At 39.4% G+C, this 21,241-nt stretch overlaps 1 protein-coding gene across 1 annotated transcript in view; it reads left to right on the top strand.

The window, feature by feature from the left end:
- Positions 1-20,410, top strand: part of CDC14B (cell division cycle 14B) — a 119,377-nt gene extending 98,967 nt beyond the window's left edge. The window contains exons 10-14 of the mRNA XM_052645055.1: positions 4,444-4,582; positions 5,041-5,200; positions 5,894-5,991; positions 15,495-15,611; positions 20,374-20,410. Coding sequence (XP_052501015.1) covers positions 4,444-4,582; positions 5,041-5,200; positions 5,894-5,991; positions 15,495-15,611; positions 20,374-20,410 — 551 coding nt within the window. The remainder of the gene's footprint in view (positions 1-4,443; positions 4,583-5,040; positions 5,201-5,893; positions 5,992-15,494; positions 15,612-20,373) is intronic.
- The last annotated feature ends 831 nt before the right edge of the window (positions 20,411-21,241 follow it).

The raw sequence follows: 21,241 nt of genomic DNA, 5'->3' as shown, positions 1-21,241 counted from the left end.
AATAGAATATAATTTGTCTCAAGTATACTTGGGACATAGTAGTAGTGATTGCACAGCAATGTTAATTTGTTAATGATGCTGTCTCCGCATTTTAAAATGGTTACAATGTTCAACAGAAACTGACCCCAAAGAGACATAGATCTTTGAATTAAAAAATTTAAAATGACTGTCTTAAAAATGCTCCATGAGCTCTTTCGCTTAGGTCTGTGGCGCTGGCGGGATGGACAAGTGTTGCAGTCTTCATACTGCTGGGAAGCTCCATAGCCATCACAAATGGCATGATAGACAGTCCAAGAAAGCCTATTAGGACCAGTCCTTTTGGAGGCACTTCTCATGCAAAGGGAATTGTGACAGAAGAAGTAGGGTTTGAAGCCAGACAGCCAAATTCTGCCATCAGGAAGTGTATCAGGTTTAGCGAATCAAGAAAGACAAAATACTCACAGCCTTTGTCGTTTGAATGTTTCCAAGAAAATGATGAAGTTCTGGTTGCTGGATTTGGTTGCAAAGGTCATGCTGTTGGTGATAATCCTGGAATCTGCTTTAAGGTTGTCAAGGTAGCCAATGTCTCTCTTTTGGTGTTATACAAAAGGGTAAAAGGAAAGACCAAGATCATAAGTTTTGATGGTGAAATCATGATAGTAAATTTTCATATCACCTACCCCAAAAGAAACCTCAGTGAGCTAATCATAGAGAAGTAATTGAAATCAGGAAAATGATTCATAAACAAAAATCTGTTCACATGATAAAGTTTATATTAGGCATATTTTGCCAGAATCTAAAAAATAAAACTAAATCCAACTTTGGTTATTTCATTTTTTTCCAATTATAATAAGCAGTTGAGGTGATTTTCAGGTGAAATGCACAGGATAGCCACCACAATAAAGAATTCTGTCACTCCAAATGTCAATAGTGCTGAGGTTGGGAAACTCTGAAGTTCACTGCTGACCAGTTAAATATCTGAAGAGGATTTGATATGATAAGATCTTTGGTGAAGAAAAGTGATGATGGTGTGAATGAAGGTTAGATTATCAAGGGAAAAGCAAGATTCATTGGGCAGTGTATACTCTAAGTACTATAACAGAATAGTCAACAGCAAAAAAGTTGTTTTCTTATAATTTGAGAGTTGCCTAACTAGGTCAGTCAGTAGAGCATGAGAGTCACTTTCTCACAGTTTAGAGGCTAGAAGTTGAAGATGAAAGTGCTGATTTCTGGTGAGGCCCTTCTTCCTGGCTTATAGCCAGCTGCCTTTTCTTTGTCCTCTTTATATAGTCAGTCCTGGTATCTCTTCCTCTCTTATAAGACAGGACACAAGTCTTGTTGGATTAGGTGCCCCTCTCACTCCATGACCTTATTTAACTTTAATTTCCTCTGCAAAGGCCCTTTTTCCAGAAACAGTCTTATTGGGAGTTAAGGATTTCAACATCTGGATTTGGGGAGGCACAGTTTAGTCCATAACTTTCTGTTCTCTGGGCACCCAGTATTCATTTGAGGTAAAATGCATTCACTCTTTCCCAACAGTCCCCAAAGTCTTAACCCATTACAGTATCAATTCCACATGTAAAGTCTCATCTAAATATCTCCTGAATCATAGTTGACACTTGAGGTATGATTTATCCTGAGGCAAATTCCTCTCTGTGAACCTCTAAAACCAGACAAGTTATGTACTTATAAAGTAAAATAATGTAACGGGCATAGGATAGATATTCCTATTCCAAACGAGAGAAATCAGAAAGTAGTGACAGGCCCCAGGCAAGTTCGATTAGTTCAGTCAGTTCAGTCGCTCAGTCGTGTCCAACTGTTTGCGACCCCATGAATTGCAGCACGCCAGGCCTCCCTGTCCATCACCAACTCCCGGAGTTCACTCAGACTCATGTCCATCGAGTCAGTGATGCCATCCAACCATCTCATCCTTTGTCATCCCCTTCTCCTCCTGCCCCCAATCCCTCCCAGCATTAGAATCTTTCCCAGTGAGTCAACTCTTTGCATGAGGTGGCCAAAGTACTGGAGTTTGAGCTTTAGCATCATTCCCTCCAAAGAAATCCCAGAGCTGATCTCCTTCAGAATGGACTGGTTGGATCTCCTTGCAGTCCAAGGGACTCTCAAGAGTCTTCTCCAACACCACAGTTCAAAAGTATCGATTCTTCGGCACTCAGCTTTCTTCATAGTCCAACTCTCACATCCATACATGACCACTGGAAAAACCATAGCCTTGACTAGCAAAGCAAATGCCATTGGATCTTTAGGCTCTTTAGCTCCCTTGGGCTCAAGGTGGCAGCCCTGCCTCTGTGGCTATGGGCAGGGGCAGCCTAGCTTGCTGAAACTATACAGGAGACCCTGCCCTATAAAACCTAGGAGTAGACAGCCTTGACCTCTGGGCCTGTGGTTGTATTGGCAGCCAGGCTGACCTCTGCATCACCCTTAGAGTCATACTAACCTTCTCTTGAAGGATGGGCCTTATTTGTAACCAGATCCGTTGTCCAGTCCTATGGAATCCCTGAAACCTAAAAAAAAAAGCCTTCCTTTGTTTCACCCTATTTAGCCCTTTTTCATCCTCCTCTTTAGTCCAAACTGTCAGTGTGTCTTCTACTGTAATCCTGTCATTGTTTTTGGCTTCTGCTGAGATGGCTTTCAATTACCCATGATTAAATCCATGGGTAATATCGTTACGGAATTTATTTTTCAATCTTACGCTTGGTATCCAGAATATACTTTCTCTCTTTTTTCAGATTGACTAGGCCTAGAATTTTCTAAATGTTTAGTTTGTCATTCCTTTTTGCTTAACTATTACTTCTTCAATTCATCTCTCTGTCCTCATGTCAGTCAGGAGAAACCAGGCTGGACCTTCAGCACTTTGCTTATGAATTTAAATCTTCTGTGTTAAATGTCCAAGGGCATCCCTCAGAAGTTCTGTCTCCCACAAAGCACTAGAACACAATTCAGCCAGGTGGTTTCTGGGGGGATTTTGCCACTTTCTAATAAGAGTTGCTTTTCTTTCAGTTTCCACGTGAGTCTACACTGAAATCTCCATTAATGTCCATATTCCTCCTACCAGTAGTCTCTTCAAGGCAGTCTAGGTTTTTTCTGTTATGTGCCTTAAAACTCTCCCGGTCTTTATAGTCCCAATGCCAAAGTCACTTCCACATTTTTTGCATAGTGTTTGAGTAGCATGCCACTTTCCAGTACCAAAATCTGTGTTAGTTTCCCAGAGAAATAGAACTGGTAGGATATGTACATATAGAGAAGGAGATTTATTATAAGGAACTGGCTTATGGGAATACATAGGCTGGTGAGTATAAAAGCTGCAGTGTGGACTGACAGACTGGAGACCCAGGAGAGCCAGTGGTGCAGTTGAAGTCCAAAGCCTGTCTGGTAGAAAATTCCCTCTAACTTTGTTGTTCGGTTGCTCAGTCATGTTCAACTCTTTGCAACCCCATGGACTACAGCACGCCAGGCCTCCCTGTCCTTCACCATCTCCCGGAGCTTGCTCCAACTCATGTCCATTGAATCAGTGTTGCCCCCTTCTTCTCCTGCCTTCAATCTTTCCCAGCATCAGGGTCTTTGCTAATGAATCAGCCCTTCACATCAAGTGGCCAAAGTATTGTGCCTCAGCTTCGGCATCAGTCCTTCCAATGAATACTAAGGGTTGATTTCCTTTAAGATTGACTGGTTTGATCTCCTGGCAGGCCAGGGGACTCTCAAGAGTCTTCTCCAACACTACAGTTCAAAAGCATCAATTCTTTGGCACTCAGCCTTTTTTATAGTCCAACTCTCACATCCATACATGACTACTGGAAAAACCATAGCCTTGACTAGATGGACCTTTGTTGGCAATGTCTCTGCTTTGGGAGGTGGATTTTTTGTTCTTTTCAGACTTTCAGTTGATTGACTGAGGCCTACCCACAGTATGGAGGGCACTCAGCTTACTCAGAGTCTACCAATCTCATCCAACTACACCTGCCAGATTGACACTTAGATTTAATCATCACAGGAGGTAATGATACTAGTCTAGATGAGGGTAAAGAAGGGCAACAGGAATAGAGTGGGGGGGAAAGTCCATGTGCAAATATGTATAAAAGTAGAGTAGAAAAAAATGTTGGGTGAGGGAGAAAGTACAAGATTTTAAGCTTATATTTTTAGAAAGATGATGGTATTATTAACTGAAAACCCAGAGTATAAAACACTGTTACTGAGAATTATCTCTTAGAAAGTGGATTTCAGTCTTGGTTAAACATAAAATCACGTGGGAGATTTTAGGAATCTCTGTTTCTAGGCTGCATCACATACCAATTAAAGCTCTCTAGTTGGTTGTACTGTACATCAAAACATAAGAAGCATTGTTGAGGGGAGCAGAACCCTGGGAAGCTTTTAAAAAAAAATTCTACCTGCCCATCAAAATTTTGGAGCAGATGAGACCAGGTCTCATTGGTTTGTTTCTTTTCTAAGCTGGCCTTGGACGAACAGGCACTTTGATAGCCTGCTACATCATGAAGCATTACAGGATGACAGCAACCGAGACCATTGCTTGGGTCAGAATCTGCAGGCCTGGCTCAGTGATTGGACCACAGCAACAATTTTTGATGATGTAAGTGGATGGAAGTGAAAGTGAAAGTCACTCAACTGTGTCCGACTCTTTGTGACCACATGGACTATACAGTCCATGGAATTCTCCAGGCCAGAATACTGGAGTGGGTAGCCTTTCCATTTTCCAGGGGATCTTCCCAACCCAGGGATCAAATTCAGCTCTTCCGCATTGCAGGCAGATTCTTTACCAGCTGAGCCACAAGGGAAGCCCATGAATTCTAGAGTGGGTAGCCTGTCCCATTTCCAGTGGATCTTCCCAACCCAGGAATCGAACTGGGGTCTCCTGCATGCAGACGAATTCTTTATGAACTGCGCTATCAGTAATTCCTCAGGAATTCATGGGTCTGGAAGGTGATGGGAATTAGAATTTTTCTTAGTCCCTGGTAACAGCAGTAGGAGAAAGTTGTTATGTTTCTTTCTGGAAGGCTGTATTTTGATATTGTTACTTAAATGCTGTAGGAAACAGGCAAGCCTCTGGATAGAAGGTGACTATTTTCGTCAAAAGTTGAGGGGTCAGGAGAATGGAAAACACAGAGCAGCTGTCTCAAAACTCCTTTTGGCTGTGGATGACATTTCAATCAATGGGGTCGAGAACCAAGACAAGCAAGAACCTGAACTGGTAATCGAACCACCCCCGTCATGCTGTTGTCATTGCTTTAAATGCTGTTGAGAAGTTTTTAGGGCGTGGAGAAAACTGTAGATAAATAAAGCACATTCTGAGGGATTATTGTCACATATTTTTTATACTTATTGCCCTGTCTAGGAACTTTTTAGTCAAAATAGTTAAAGTTATGTGTCCATAAAACTAAAGTTTATGTTTTGTTTACTCACAAGGCACTGGGATAAAAAGAGGTATGTAAAGTAAACTCTTTATATCAACCTAGTGATACCCCCTCTCCCTATTTTTTCCCATTTCATGATAGCTGATTTAGGAGACCACTTGTTCGCAAATGGGGAACCTTAAAGAACCAAGAGTTTAGGGGGTAGCAATACTAGATATGTTTTGTAGTGGTAAGTAGATTGCAAAATTTAAAGAAAGTGTTTTCAATATTGAAAACCCATTATGCCTCTTCACTGTCAAAATGTTTTATAATAAGAGTGCTATTGGGTTCTTTGTGAAGGTGTCCTGAAATGTGTCCTATAGCTTTATTTTGACAGCAGCAAGATATTTTAGAGTTCATCAGAAAGTTAAAGTATGAATATATTTGTATGTGTCTGTGTGTGATCTGTATGGATAAATATAGCTGCTGTGCTTCACTGCATTAATAAGTACAGCTTAAGTCATTAGCTCAGTGTTTCTCTACTTACACAGTACAGTGATGACGACGAAATCAATGGAGTGACACAAGGTGATAGACTTCGGGCCCTGAAAAGCAGAAGACAGTCAAAAACAAATGCTATTCCTCTCACGTGAGTCTGATTTCCTTTGTGTGGTTGTTGTTATTTAATTTGTGTATAAGGTCCTTCGTTCATGAGCATTTTTTTCTATACATTTTCTCCATGGTTGCATGACCATTATGCCACCTTGAAATGAGTATCTACTTTATTTACAATCTAAGGGTGTTGCCTAAGAAACTTAGGTATCTTTTATTTATCTCTGGCTTCTGTTGTAACCTTTCTAGCTTGTATAGATAGAAAAGCAAAATACAGAAAACTATTTCTCTGTGGATAGGAAGTGTCGACTAAAAATTTTTAGGACTTAGAAACCTAGGAGGCAGCATTTCAAGTAACCCTGAGAGAACTGCTCTGAAGAGGTGATGGGGGTGTGGAGGGAGGCACCGTGATATATAGGAGTTTGCAGCAAAGGGCAGATAGTCTAAATGTCGAAAGATCACCATTAATAAAAGAAAGCTAGATATCTCAAGTGAAGGAATTTATGGGAATATGTGTGGGAAGATGCAGGAGTCTGGGCTCACTGAAATCACTCCTTTGATCAGCACCTTAGCTGTTTGGGTCCAATATTCAGTGTTTTCATATCCCAGTCTCCTCAAGGCTCGCCGTGCGGAGTGGCTGCAGTCTGACGGCTGCTAGATGCCAGGTATTCTTCTCCTTTCTGAGTTCCTTCAGAGCATACCAGCTCACCTTTGGCTGGCGGCTGCAATAGCTGATTTCTTTGTTGACTAATATGGTATGCAGTATTCATTTCTCATAACCATTTTACATCCTCAAGAGAGTGACAGCAGATGTAAACTATAGAATGACTGCAGATTTGTCTGTAGTTGTTAAAATTGCAGACTTATTTAAATTTACTACCATATTGCACATAATTTGTTTTGGTATGGTGGAATTTAATTAGTGGTGACATGGTGGCTTAATGTCATGTTATTTTAAGTCAACAATGAATTGATTAAACTATATTTTTATATGAACTTTTTGTTGGAGGAATTCTTTTCAAGTCACAGAAGGAGATTTAAAGTGGAGATCGCAAGTTTTATAGTTATTAGGTTGTCTGTGTGTGTCCTCTTAAAGTTCCTCATGTAAGTGTTAGTTGAGATTCAATCTCTAGAAACATCCAGGATTGTTAGAAAGATGGTAAAGTGAAAAACTTGGCCATTGTACTTTTTTCCCAAGATATTCTTTAGCAGATGCTCCCAACTGTGCCATTGGATTCCTTCCTTCTAGTACCTTTCATTGTGGGGTGGGTACCAAATTCTGCAGCACCCCCCGCCCTGCCTTTCTGGTGATGGAGACAGGTTATCTTATTATTCAATAAGCATCTTGTAAAATGGTAAGAAACTATGACATAGGAGTAGGAGTAGTGTTAGTTGCTCAGTCGTGTCCAACTCTTTGTGACCCCACGGACTGTAGCCCGCCAGGCTCCCCTGTCCATAGGATTCTCCAGACAAGAATTCTGGAGTAGATTGCCATTCCCTTCTCCAGAGGATCTTCCTGACCCAGGGATTGAACCCAGGTCTCCTGCATTGCAGGCAGATTCTTTACTGTCTGAGCTAGAGGGGAAGAAAATTTATTTCAAATTGGAGGATAATTGCTTTATAATGTTGTGTTGGTTTCTGCCATATAACATGAATCAGCCATAAGTATACATATATCCCTTCCCTCTTCTCCCACCAGCTGCCCCCTCCATCCTACCCTTCTAGGTCATCACAGAGCACCAGGTTGAGCTCCCTGTGTTATACAGCAAATTTCCATTAGCCATCTATTTTACACAGGGTAATGTATATGTTTCAATGTACTCTTCTCGGTTTTTCCCACTCTCTCCTCCTTTCACTGTGTCCCTAAGTCTGAAGAACAGGCCTCTTTAATTAAAAGTGGTCCTTCGCTAGTTTCTTCTCATAATCTTAAATTCCAAAGTTCAGTTCCACTAAACGATGTATCATCATGGGCCACTGCCTTGGGAGATTCTTAAAAGACCCAAAGGGAAGGAATGAGTTTTCCATAATAAAGTGCCATGTGAGTGAAAGGCATCAGTATTGATTATAGGCAGTAATTAAGCATTCTCTTTGCTGTTGTGCATGCAGTCAACTAGAATGCTGTAAGAATGGTGCATTTTAAATAATTTTTTAAAATTCCAAATGCCATTTTGTTTTTAATTTCAAGTCTTCATTTAATGGTTCCTTTTATTTAAAAATAGTATAGTCCCTCCAAATAATCATTCTGAAGCCAGTTTTATACAGGAGGAAATAGCTAGCGCCCTAGGGCAGTGCTGTTCAAACCTCAGTGTGCGTTTGAGTCTCCTGGGCAGCTTGTTAAAATGCAGATAATGGTCACTGGGTCTGGGATGCCATCTGATTCTGCATTTCTTTTCTGGCAAGCTCCTAGGTGTCAAAGATGCTGCTGGTCCAGGGGCCACACTTGGAATCACAAGCCCTGTAAAATGGATGATTTTGTGGGATTGCTTTTAGTTATGTCCATGTTTTTTGTTCTGTTTTTAAAAATCTGCAGCATCAGTTTATTTCTCAATAGCTTGTTGCCTTCTGTTGAGAAGTCAAGTTGCAAGTCAGGGAATGGGGAATTCTGCTTAGTCAAAGGTTCTTGAGTTTGCTAACGCTTAAAGGAAATTTCCTTTAGTAACTCTGTCTGCTACCTTGTGAATATGTTTTATAGAGTACAAATCATTTGATGCTCCTTTCTAAAAAAATGAAACTATGAAAGTCTCTTCCATAGATCAAAGGTTTGTGGTAACATAAAAGAAAGCAATGAATGTAGACTAAAATTAGAAATATTGTTGGAAACCAGATGACGACACGAGATGCTGTGATATTTATCTTGGTATGTGCAGTTCCCTGAGACGGAACTTGATGGATGGCTGAACGATAGTAACTAGCAACAACCCATGAAGAAAATTCCAGCCTCTATGCTATCCATTTCCTTAGTTACACCCCACCTTATCCCAAAAGGTGTAAAAGGCACTACTGGCCCCTTGTGAAGCACTCTTGGCATATGTTAAAAAATCTTTTTTTTTTTTTTAGCCATGCTTCATGGCTTGTGGGATCTTAATTCCCTGACCAGTGATGGAACCCCAGCCCTCAGCTTTCACTGCTGATTCCCTTTAATTGTATTTGTAATCCCCAAAACAATAGAATAGTCCCAAACTGTCCTCTCCCCATGCACACAATTAATAAGCTTTTAAGTCAGACTTTTAAAGGAAAAAGCAAAATGCTGAAATTCTAAGCCCTTAATTATGTGTAAAAGCCCTGGAGAATTTAAGATTAGTCACAGTAGATGACTAATCTTAGATTAGTAGATTTTCCATCCTTCTTCCTTATTCCCTCTGCTTTTTCCGACCCTCTTGGCTGTTACAATCTCTTCTTTGCTCTTCTTTGTAGTTCCTTTGGCCCCAGAAAAGGTCAACTGGAGATTTCTTTTCCTTCCAAAGTCTTTGTGTTGTTTTAGAAGTTAAAAGTCCCCTTTTAGAAGTAAAAATCTGAGCAGAAGCTTGGGTTAAAAATCTGAAATGTTTCTACCATGTGTCAGTGTGGACATGTTATTTTGCTCAAATGTTGGTACTTAGCCAAATGAAAATACTTGTAAGAGGGAAAGTGAGTGAAAAAATAGATGAGTACTGATGATTCTTAGAAGAAAGTTATATCGTACATCCAGTCATTGATTTCTGTTTCACAAACAGTCTATGTTTGGGGAGAATTAAAGTATTAGAAATTATGAAACTAGTGATTTTGTCAGAGAACTTCTCTGATCCTGACTACCATGAAGACAGGCAGTGATGTAGCATGATGATCTTCGAGGGATACCCAACGTAATGGCAAGTCTGTTATTGTCTCTGCTAAAATTGATTCGGTAGATTTTATAACTTCATCCATGGAAGTGCATCCTATGGGAGCAGGTAAAGATACAGATATAGTTATCCTTGAATAATCCCTTAGAACCCCCTTAACAGTGTAAGTAGATATGCTTCATTATTGGAAAATAAATCTCTTGCCATGAGCTTTACTAGAGGAACAAATGAAAATCTATAATGCAGACACATGCTGTGTTGTGTTCACTTGTAATTAATTGTGCCTCCTATGAGATTGTTATTAATTATCAGTTCAGGGGTTTGGTTTTTTTTTTTTTTTTTTTTGGTTGGTTTTGCCTCATTTTTGTTTGTGATTTGGTTTTCTGTGTGGTTATTGTGCTTTTTAAAGAATTTCAGTCACATAGCTGTGACTCTAATTTCTGTATCATACAAATTAAATTAACATGGGGTAGTTATCCAACTAGAGATTGGGTCTAATCTTTTGTTACCAAATAGCAAATTTGTTTAAAACTGAAGACAGCTTTTTTCCCCCAGCCTAACACAGCCAAGTTTGATCCCTGTTTCCTGCCCCTTTGCGGCGCAGGGTAGCTGAAATTCACACGTGGCTTTATTTATTTATTTATTGGCCTCTCAGTTTGAACATCTGTTCTTTCCCCTTTGCCCCTTTCCAGATGTTCCCTAGCTGTGCTGACCTCTGCACTGTGTAGTATTGTCATCTGGTGGATTGTTTGTGACTACATTCTCCCCATCCTGCTATTCTGTCTCGATGGTTTAAGAACACAGTAGCCATCAGGACCTTTGACAGATAGCTGCTGTGTAAGTGTCCCATTCCATTTCTCTACTAGTGCTCACCTCTGGTGTCCAGTGTTTTTCTCATGATGCATGTTTTTCTCACTATCAGCTCTTCTAGCTTTGTTTGATTTGCCTTTTTTTCCAAGGTTCTTATTCTGAATCTTTGCACTTCCTGGGTTGGTGGTAGGGAAGGAAGTCTTCACTGTTAGTTTCGTACAAGGGACGTTAAAAATAACACACTTTGTTTTTAAAATGCACTTACTCTTAACAGATTTTTTTTGAAATAGCAATTTATGATGACAATGAAGTAGTTTCTTTTTCTGTCAAAAATATATAGTTAGTTTGGGATCATTCGGATGGTTTTTCTTTCAGTCAGTCATCTGTACAGCTTTCCTCTGGTTTTCTTGAGTAGATATCTTTCATGTAGTCTTTCCAATCTAGCAAAAAGAGTTTTCCCACTGGTTTTCTGCTGTTAGGAAAGGTGTGATTTTGTAGCCGTGAGGTCTCATGAGCATTGCATCCTTTTTCACCTCTGATTCTGCCATTGTACACAGTGCTCTCTCAGCAGGCCCAGTCTTGTACCTTAAGTAAGCAAAATTTTCTCCTCTGCCTTGTTTCACTTCCTCCTCTTTAGGGCATACAGTTAAGTATGGTTTTCAGCACTTGGTGCTGAGTGGAAGTAGGAAAGCAGAGAAGACTGGAGTCTCTTGTCTGTGTGTTTCCATATGACAATTACTGTGTTCCTTGTGCTCCCACTTTCCTCCGTTCCCACAAGTAATCAGAGTGTTTTTATTAGACTAGTCGAGGCATAGTCAATTTTCTCCTGATACTCTTTGTCATTAAATGAATACCTTAACAGTGGAGAGACTCCTTTTCTGCAGAAGAATGTGGCAAGAAGCTTACTGGAGAACATCATGTAGTTAAGAGCAAGAGCCCAGAAAAGGAGGATGTATCTTGTGAAACTGTGGTTCCCTGCTACCCTCTTACATCCAGGCTGCATTCTTTTTTCTCCGAATTTTTTCTGTAGTTCAAATTTTAAGAATTTCTTGTCCTGTTCTGACTTGGACTTTGGAGTTATAAAGGAATACAAAAGTGCCTTCTAGGATCTCCTCCAAAGTAGAATTCCATTGCAACCAGCTCCAGTTGTTTGTGCTTTCATTGAATGTCTTCAAATGGCTAGAAAAGATGAAAAAATCTAGCAGATGCTTTTCTTTTCAAATTTAAGGAAACTCTGCTTAACATGTTCCTATTTATGATATTTTTAAAATATCTTATTGGTATGGACTTATTATTTGCTTGCTTGCTTGCTATGTCTTTTCAGTTGTATCTGACTCTTTGTGACCCTGTGGACTATAGCCTGCCAGGTTCCTCTGTCCGTGGGACTTGGGCTTGCCATTTCCTCCTCCAGGGGATTTTCCCAACCCAGGGATTGAACCCACTTCTCTTACATCTCCTGCATTGGCAGGCAGGTTCTTTACCACTAGCACCACCTGGGAAGCCCAGGCTTATTATTACATATGCAGTATTTCTGATAAGAATTATCCCTTTACAATGTTTTGTTTTGTTTCTTTACTTCTCTTATTGATCTTAGATTTCACACATTCTGACTCGGGAACATTATGCACTGCATAGATTTATTCTTCTCAAACTATTCTGAGTGGCCTTTAGAACAGGTGGACTCGTTGCTGATAATATTTAGGCATTTCATGCTTATATTATTTTTTGCAAGGTATGTTTAAAAATAGTCTCTATCAGGCTCTTTTTGGTATTCTGTGCCAGGACATAACGTTTTTTTTTTATTACTGATATTTGCCACTGTGTTTCTAGACCCAAATCAGAGTATTTGCCTGCTCTGATTAATTTTCAATTAATGGAAACCAAAAGGTTTCAACAGTAACAGTGATGTAAACAGGTATAATCCTTGTAATTATCTTTAGAGGTAACTACTCCAGGGCACTGCTGTCGACGTTCGCCTCTATTGGCTGATGATGTAGCATTGCCTGATAGGTTGTTGCCTGGCATGCCTGGAGAGCTTGCCTATAATGGCACTTCACGTGCTGCAAAGGACCTCGTAGACAGTGGGAAGGGGACCAATGCACGTTGCAGGGCCTCAGGCCTGTCATTTTGAAGGCTCTTTTAGTATCACTGGTGGACAGCCAGTGTAGTGCATGGTTGCATGATGGAGCCTCTTCTTGGAATGAACATTTATTTCAGAGCACTTTGTGACTTGATTGGAGACCTGGCTTTTCCATTTTTTTTTGCGTTGCCTCAAGTTGAAGATATTTTTGTATCCAAAATCTGAAAATCCTGGCCCTCAAAAGATATTGCAGAGAAGAAAAGGAATTCTAGTATTGGCAAGAGATAGAAAGTAGGACTGAGGGTTCTGTGAGGAAAAGATGGAAAGGAGAAATGACATGTGCTGAATGTTGTCCTGCAAAGCTATGCGGTTGGCTTGGTGTGCAAGGCTGGAGGTACTGAGTTCCCGCATCCCCATGGCAGAGTAAATACTTCACCCTTGTTGGCTAGCTTAACCCGCCTTATGGTGTTATTTGTAATATAAGTAATATCTAAGTTTAGTTGCTGTGTGTTCTTCCCACTTTATTGATATATAACCTATAGATGAAATAACTAGTCTGTTTTTAATGCAAATAACTGATAACCTGAATCTTATTGATGAGATTAATGCATTCCAAATTTCTGTCATGCTCTTATTTTCAAAATTGTACATAAATTATCAGCTACTAATATTACTTCACATGAATTGTTCTCACTAATTTTATAGAGAAGTAAATAATTTTAAAAAGATGTTTCCTATCAGCTTAAAATACGAATTAGCAGTAATTTCTTGTTTGAATAATATTTAAGCATAATAGTTAATTTAAGAAATCAGTAGGTAAATTTCCTCAGCAGGTAGTGTATTGGCTCTTGGTTTTTTTTTTCTGATTTTACAGTGTAATAGTTGATACTTGACTTCACTTTCACTTTTCACTTTCATACATTGGAGAAGGAAATGGCAACCCACTCCAGTGCTCTTGCCTGGAGAATCCCAGGGACAGGGGGTAGCCTGGTGGGCTGCCGTCTATGGGGTCGCACAGAGTCGGACATGACTGAAGCGACTTAGCAGCAGCAGCAGCCTCAAATTATTTCAAAAGTAGATATAGTATTTCAGAAAAGCCAACAAGAGTCTCATTTTCTCCATTTATAAAAAATAGAGATAAAAACCATGAGCCCTGTTAAGTGGACGAGAGGCTTCAGGACAACAGTGGCAGCCTGAAGCACTGGGCCTGGGCTTCAGTAATAGCAATGGAATTGTTGTTTTGTTTTTCTCTATGAAAAATTCTAGATTCACAGCCTTAGCAGAGACAACTAAATATCTTCTCACTTTATAAAATGAGGAAGAATTTAAAAATAACTCCTTGTTTTCAATGATAAAATTTATATGCCGGAGCGGTTGGTGCCTTTTTTGATCATGTAACTATGTCAGCATATACATCTTCTGTAACAGGCAACATATAGGCTGATAAAACTCTATTAGAAACCCTGAATCAAGCATTGACTCACTTACCCAGGATCAGTTTCCTTCAGTGATATTGAAGGCTTCTTCATAAAGCTTTCAGAAATGCTTCTCATTTAAAGAGAAACAGCCTGGCTAGCAGTCCCCCACCCTCAGCTCTCCCTTCCTCTCCCCCAAATGGCTTGAAAACCAATGACCTCCAGACTTCTGCTCTAGTGCAATGCAACCCCATTGTTTCTTCAATGATGAGAAGTTAGCGTTTTACTAAATGCTAATTATTCTATGGTTTGAGTAATACTAAAATTATAAGAATTTACTACATTTTAAGGACCTGGCTTTGGTTATTAACTAATGTGGTGTTAACACAGGCATAGGAGGTAGGACCGACTGCTAGTTAGTTGTAAAGGTTTCTTCTTACACAGGAGCTGGGTTCTCAGAAGTTGTTGTTGACTGTCTCACCTATATGTTTGGATATATGAGGATAAAACTTTTTATAGTGTTTTCTCTCACAGATAACTATAAGTTGACTATGTATAAATGTGTATGTATTAAGTTCAGTGTTTTAGTCATTATCTCTTGAAGAAAACAATTGCTTGTAAGTTTTTTTGGTGTTTTCTGCTGTTGTCCCTATGACAGTTCAATGGGGAAATTTAAAACACCCTGTACTTCTGAGCAGGTATTCTGTGTGGGCTTTATCTGAGGGGTTCTTTCTGATTTGCCTCCTGAGCAGTCTACTCCCATAGGTATCAGTTCCTTGAGATGTCTAGAGTCTAATTAAATAAAGTTTCACAAAATTAAAACAATTTCATTTTAATGGTAGTTGATGACTTAGTAGGTAGTTGTAATCCAGATTTTAAAAACTTGCTTTGAACATCTTTTTAAAATTTGAAATGTTATAAAAAACATGAATTTGACTTGAGTTTGATTCAAGTTGACTTGAGTACTGTTGCTTGTTCTTCCATCTTTGAAGAGTGAATACTGTGTATATATTTATATTCATAGTCTTTAGAATTAGGGTTTTAAAATGATTTCTTGTTTCATGACTAGAATTCTGAGAATCTGATTTTACTTTGGGGCACAGAAATTTGTCTTTCTGATTGATTTCTTTGGGAAATTGCTTGACATGCCAGATGATTAATTTTTGAAAGCAAAGTTTTCTGGTTATCTTTGTGTAAACCTTCATAGGGAAATGAGATACTTTATTTCAAAAGAACTTGATGTAAGAGTGTGTTTCAGATTTTTCTTTTTTTTTTTTTGACAAATTTGTTTATGGAAAATTCTATCAGTTCTCAAGAAAGTAATTTGCACTAAAGTGCAAAAATGCCCTCCTCTGTCAAGTATTTGCAAATTGTTTCAGTGAATATAATGTTCTTTTTTTCCAACTATTTTCAGAGTAATTCTTCAGTCCAGTGTTCAGAGCTGTAAAACATCTGAACCTAACATTTCTGGCAGTGCAGGCATTACTAAAAGAACCACCAGATCTGCTTCAAGAAAAAGCAGTTTTAAAAGGTGAGAAAAGAACCCTACTCTTCTGAAGTGTTTCAGATATTGGCTTTCCAGTTTAATCTTCTGGAAATAGAAATGAAGACAGGAGAAAGCAAAGTCCCAGTGATGGGAAATTAATCAAAAATGTTTGACTTGTTCATCATCTGAGAAAATCTGGACCATTTTAATTTACGGTTATGTTTTGTTTTTCAGAGGTCATTCTTAACAGTGGAAATGTGGTCTCTGGGTCATAATACAGGAAAGTTGAGAATGTTGTGTCCTTCTGAGTTCTTAAATTGAGAACTTCCAAAGCTCTCTGTTAGGACTTAGAGGAAATCTTTCTGTCTATATATCGGACTCATCATAATTGTTGGAGAATTAGTTGCACATAAGTGGTGGAGAAATGAGAACTCTTGAGAGTTTGGGAACCTTCTTTACCTAGTAACTGTCCTCTTGGTCACAGTCTACCCCCAGAGGGGTAGCTCTTTCCCTTTCTGGCCTAGCATCTTGCACTTCCTTCATTAGTACACACTCTGACAAGAAAATGGACATGTTCTGTGACCAAATCCATCACTCACCGTTGTCTTTGGATGTTTATCATGATCCAAGACATTTCAACATATTCCAAAATCAGATTCCCTTTTAGGAGAGAGCAGATTGCCCACTTCCCATCATCTCAGGATGGATAGGGAGGCACCTTTTTTGTGTTTATGTATCTTTGCCTAGAGCTGGCAACCCATGAGGCACGAAAGTGTTGTCTTACAGAGATCACATCTGCCCCAGACTTTGGAATGTTCTCCACAGTTTTCCTTGCTACTTTTTAACTTCTCTGCTCTCAGACCTTTGAGGCTTCGGGCCTGCCGTGGCCTTCAGGGCTGAGGTGGTTTCTGGTGCAGCCCCCCGGCAGCCTGTGTCCTAAGGGACTTACTAACAATCTGAGAGCCCTGTGTGTTTTGCTGTTTTAAGGAATTGTTCAGTTCTGCCACTGTTTCTCTTTGTGGAATCTTTTGTACAGTTTTTACTACATTATTTAGCTAAGAATGTGATAGTGCCTCCAAACAAGTGTTTGAGAATTGGGCATTGATTCATGATTTTAGGGTTTAAAACTTTTCATTAGGGAATGTATCAAATACTCTTTAATTCCATTGAGAAGAATATTAGAGAAATGCTGACAAAAAAGTCAAGAGTTTAGGTACATTATAACATAATACCAGGATTTTTTTTATAACAGTAAGAAATAAGAAATGATTGATGAATTCTGCCAAATGAACTGAGAGTCATGTTTTCAAAGAAAAGTTAATGATCTGGGTTAACTGCTTATGGAGCAATAAGTGAAAAGGGCTACACATAAAACTTACGAAATATTGCTTTAATTTTATAAATGTAAAATGTGTTTTATATATGTATAAAGGTGTATACATATTTATAAACCTAAATATTTGTGTGTGTGTGTGTGTGTGTGTGTGTGTGTCAGTCATTCAGTTGTGTCCGACTCTTTGGGACCCCGTAGACTATAGCCCTCCAGGTTCCTTTATCCATGGAATTCTCCAGACAGGAATACTGGAGTGGGTAGCTATTTTCTTCTCCAAGATAAAAGGAAAATATGCTTATAATACCAGTTCTTCTGGTTGGTAGAACAGTTGGGGAGTTTTTTTTCTTATAATTTTCTTTTTTTCTAACTTTTCTACAATAAATGAGGGGAAATGGGAGTTTTTTTAACTTTGACACTTTTATGTAAATTATTAAAAATTTAAGTAAAAGGCCTGCTGCTGATGATAGTTAGACATATTTTGAACGGACATATTCTTTTCAGACTTCCGTCACAGCCAGGTGTGTTTTGCACATTTAATTCTGCTTTCTGCTTTCCCGGATGGTGCTCTCCAGGTTTCAGATGAGATGACTAGAGTCCCGAAGCCGGGGCTGTACATGCCGGGCCTCACCACGCTCCTCTTAGGGTGTGGCCGGATGGCAATTTTTCCATCTAGGTCTTGTCTAGTGATCTAAACTTGTGCTTTTCAGCAGAGGTGGTTCCTGATTGCAGTGAGCATCTGCCTGAGGTCCCTCGACTTGTTGCTTTGAGGACTTTAAAGTAGAGCTCAGACTGAGTAATTTGAGTATTTAAACGGCCCAAAGCAGTTTTCAGGCAATTGGGATAGTGCTGAAAACCAAAGACTTCTTTTAAATTCTGAAATGGACTTTCAGAGATTTGGAGGGGCATAGAAGGAAAACAACAGGAGTCAGCTGGGTTTCATAGTGCTTTTAACCACGCCCTCCCTCCATGCCAGATCTCCTTTGCCTCTTGCCTGGCTTTGGCCTGTTTTGACATCACCTTAACTGCGACCGCTTGCAGCTCAGAAGAGAAAGGCAAATGCATTATGTACAGTCCCACTCTTGCTTCTAGGAAATAATGGGTGTCAGGCCCCCAAGCTGTAGCCTGTACTTTTATCCTATAGGATAGTACTCGCTTTTGGTTGGAGGATAACTGATTCAGGACAAAATAATATGAGCTAAGATGGTTAACTAATTTTAAAGTATTGAATAGAAATCTTTTCTTGGAACAGCAGTACACACATATATACACATATAAAATAGTACCCCATTTCCGTGTACATTAATAAACACTTTCAAGGCACCAGGGCTGACCGTCTGCTGTTACTCCCATTTGCGAGGTCCTCTCTCTTGCAGGTTGAGATGTTGTCTGTGTGTTATCATCTCTATTGTGCCACAGAACTTGACCTTTCATTTCTGTGTTCTGTTCTACTCTTAGAGGCTTCCAGGATGAACACCTCACCCAAAGTCATTTTCTATTGATTTGGCTCTTTTGACTTTTGACAGTTTATTGAGAGGCTGTACCTCTTTGAAGAACTTCTGCACAAACACGCTAAAAAAGTAGTCATTTGGAGACTGAAAAATCCTTATGAATGTCATAAATATTTGTTGTTGGGAAGAATTGCCACCATGTGTGTCTCATGGCAGGTGATTATTCTCCCATGTATCCACTGAACACTGGCCACATCTAAACGTAAATCATGAGTGTTAAGCTCTGCTCTGGCACAACCATGACAGTTCAGGCATGGAAACACTGGCGTGTCTGGCGGCAGATGGAGTGCTAAGGGAAGTCTGTGTGGCACCTTCCTCATCCCCTTTCTTAAATCCAGAGAAGTAAATTAATGGACTTCTATACCCCCCACTTCCTGTTAGAGCTAGAAACCAATTTTAATATCTCTCTTTTAATAATAGCTAAATCCACTGAAGAACCAGCTAAATAGAATTGGCCTGTTTTTCAGTGTTCTCGTATGGACTGTCTGAAAAGTTCTTTTAGAATGGATCTCAAACACTTCATCATCAAGCCTCTGATTGAGAACCTTTAGCCAGCTCATTTGATGTCATTCGGTTTGGTTCATGTCTTTACACAGCTCACCCATTGAGTGCATGTTTCTGTAAGCATATGTTGTTTCTTTGGGTCTGTCTTTAGTTCATTTCCTTTTTAAAAGAAATCATAACTTCATTTGTTTTCTAAGATAATTGTCATGTACAAGTGCCTTTTTTATTCTAAGTTGCATCATTGGGAACCATCACTTTCTGCTTATTTTTTGTGCCTAATTATATTTTGGAGGAAGGTAAATACTCAGACTCTTTCCTCAGCCTCTGAAGCCATGAGTCTCCTCACAGGCCTTTCAGTTGGGAGTAGCTGCATTTCAGACTTTGGCTTTTTAAGTCGTCTCGTTTGTGAAGTTTGCCATCATCATGCCTTTCAATGCTTCTTGTCCTTAGAGTCTCAGATCTCGGTGTCTATTCCATCACCTCTGGGCTTTAATTTTTTGTTACTGCCATTGTCTTTAAAAACTGTATCACTGTGGGAGCCCCAGAATGTTGTATCTAAATATTCTTTCCTGCTGGTTACCTCTGTTCTTTTAAATTATTAATCTTCCTTTGAAATTTCAGATATCTTCCCACTTGGCTTCCCAAACTGACCTGGACCTTTATACTCAGTACTCTCTTGGGGTCTCGGAAAACTAAGTGATTGATTCAGATGAGCTGCTCTGATAGAACCTCATCACCATCTAAGTGAGGGTCACCTCCAGACGGGAATTGGTTTCTCTCTTTCCTTTTGCTTCAGTCGTCCTCTGAAAGTCGCTGTTTAGTTGAAAGTTACAGTGATCTCTTGGGGAAGGAAAGAAGGGAGGTGGGGTGAAGATCAACATAGATCAGTTGACCCACATACAGAAAAGGGTTGGCGGCTGTCCCCTTGCAGCTGTGCGGCGGTGTGGAGCAAGGCGGGAGCAGGTGCGGGGTGCCGGCTGCACTCTGCTAAACTGGAAATGGCTTGCAGTGCCCCGGCTTTTTCTGTAACCAGATTCTGCCTTTGGAAATAATCAAGTAACACTTCTTTATCTTTTCGTTCTTTCCCACTTTTCCCACAGCCTGATTCCTCAGAGAGAAAGAAGGAAAAGGAATGCTTTGCAACAAATGCCCTTAATGGCATTATGGTACTCTCATTGCTCGGCTGCTTTTGCCCTCCCTTCTTTTTTTATTGTTGTTTATTGTTTTTTAATTTTTTGCAGAACTGAAACTTTTTCTGCTCTGCCTTTTCTCTCCTGTTTGTCTTTACTTTATGGTTGATATTGTACTGTCCTTTCCAAAGTATCTGTCATTAAAGAATTATACAAGTGTATACTTTTTAGCATGTCAATATTTTTATTATGTTGCCTTCCTTGTCTTTGATAACTACGTATGGGACACTTAAAAGCCTTCATGGTAAAATCCTTTTTTTTTTCCCCTGTAGTCCCTCCATTTCAAGGACTAAAACAGTCTTGCGTTAAGTAAAAACCTGTGACCAGAACTGAAAGAAGACTCTAGGAACAGAAAACTACAACAGGACTTTAGCACAATTTATTTGGGAAAAAAAAAAATTTGCAAAAGCCTTAGCTGCTTTCCACCTAACAAGTTTATTCAATGAAGAAAATGTCCACTGGGATTTAAATAACTACATGAGCTTGGGTGCAAGTGAATGACTTGAAGAGGGCCCAACTCTCCTATAGAAATGTCTTGAACACAAAAAGCTGTTGTAAATTAGTCTCAGGTGTAAATATCAAAGCCCTCTGTTATCAGGAGAGCTGACTAGTCTGTGTGGTGCACGTATGTCCCTGTGATGGCAATCATTTTAGCTGCTGGCCTTCAGAAGAATTGAAGATCTGATGGAGGTTTTTTACTTATTTATTTGCTGTTCACCCTGTGTCAAAATTTATAAAGATAAAACAAGCATTACTGAAATGGTACTTTCTGTGATTTGATACTATTTGGTTTAATCATCTTCACTTTAATATTTGTAATACTGTTGTAATGTTAACTCTGTTAAGTACCCAAGCTGCTTGTCTTCCACCAAAGAGTGCTTTATTAACAAGAATCTGTGAAAACCACATTTAAAGACTGTTGCATGTTGTAATACAAATTGGTACTTCGGTAACCTAAACCTATCAAGAGAATGTTAGTAGTAGCTTTAGAAGACTCAGGAAGAGAGACTAGCTTCAGAGTTGGAAAATTGTTGTAAGTTATTCTTATTTGTGTCACTTTGAGTCTGAAGAATGTCAAGGCTGCCCACTATTTGGTTACCCAGTCATACAAATTAGAATCATACTTCCACACAGGAAAAA

The sequence above is a fragment of the Budorcas taxicolor genome, chromosome 8 (assembly GCF_023091745.1).
Source record: "Budorcas taxicolor isolate Tak-1 chromosome 8, Takin1.1, whole genome shotgun sequence".
NCBI classification, from domain to species: Eukaryota; Metazoa; Chordata; class Mammalia; order Artiodactyla; family Bovidae; genus Budorcas; species Budorcas taxicolor.
The sequence above is the reverse complement of the archived record's forward strand: the minus strand, read 5'-3'. Positions and strand labels throughout refer to the sequence as shown.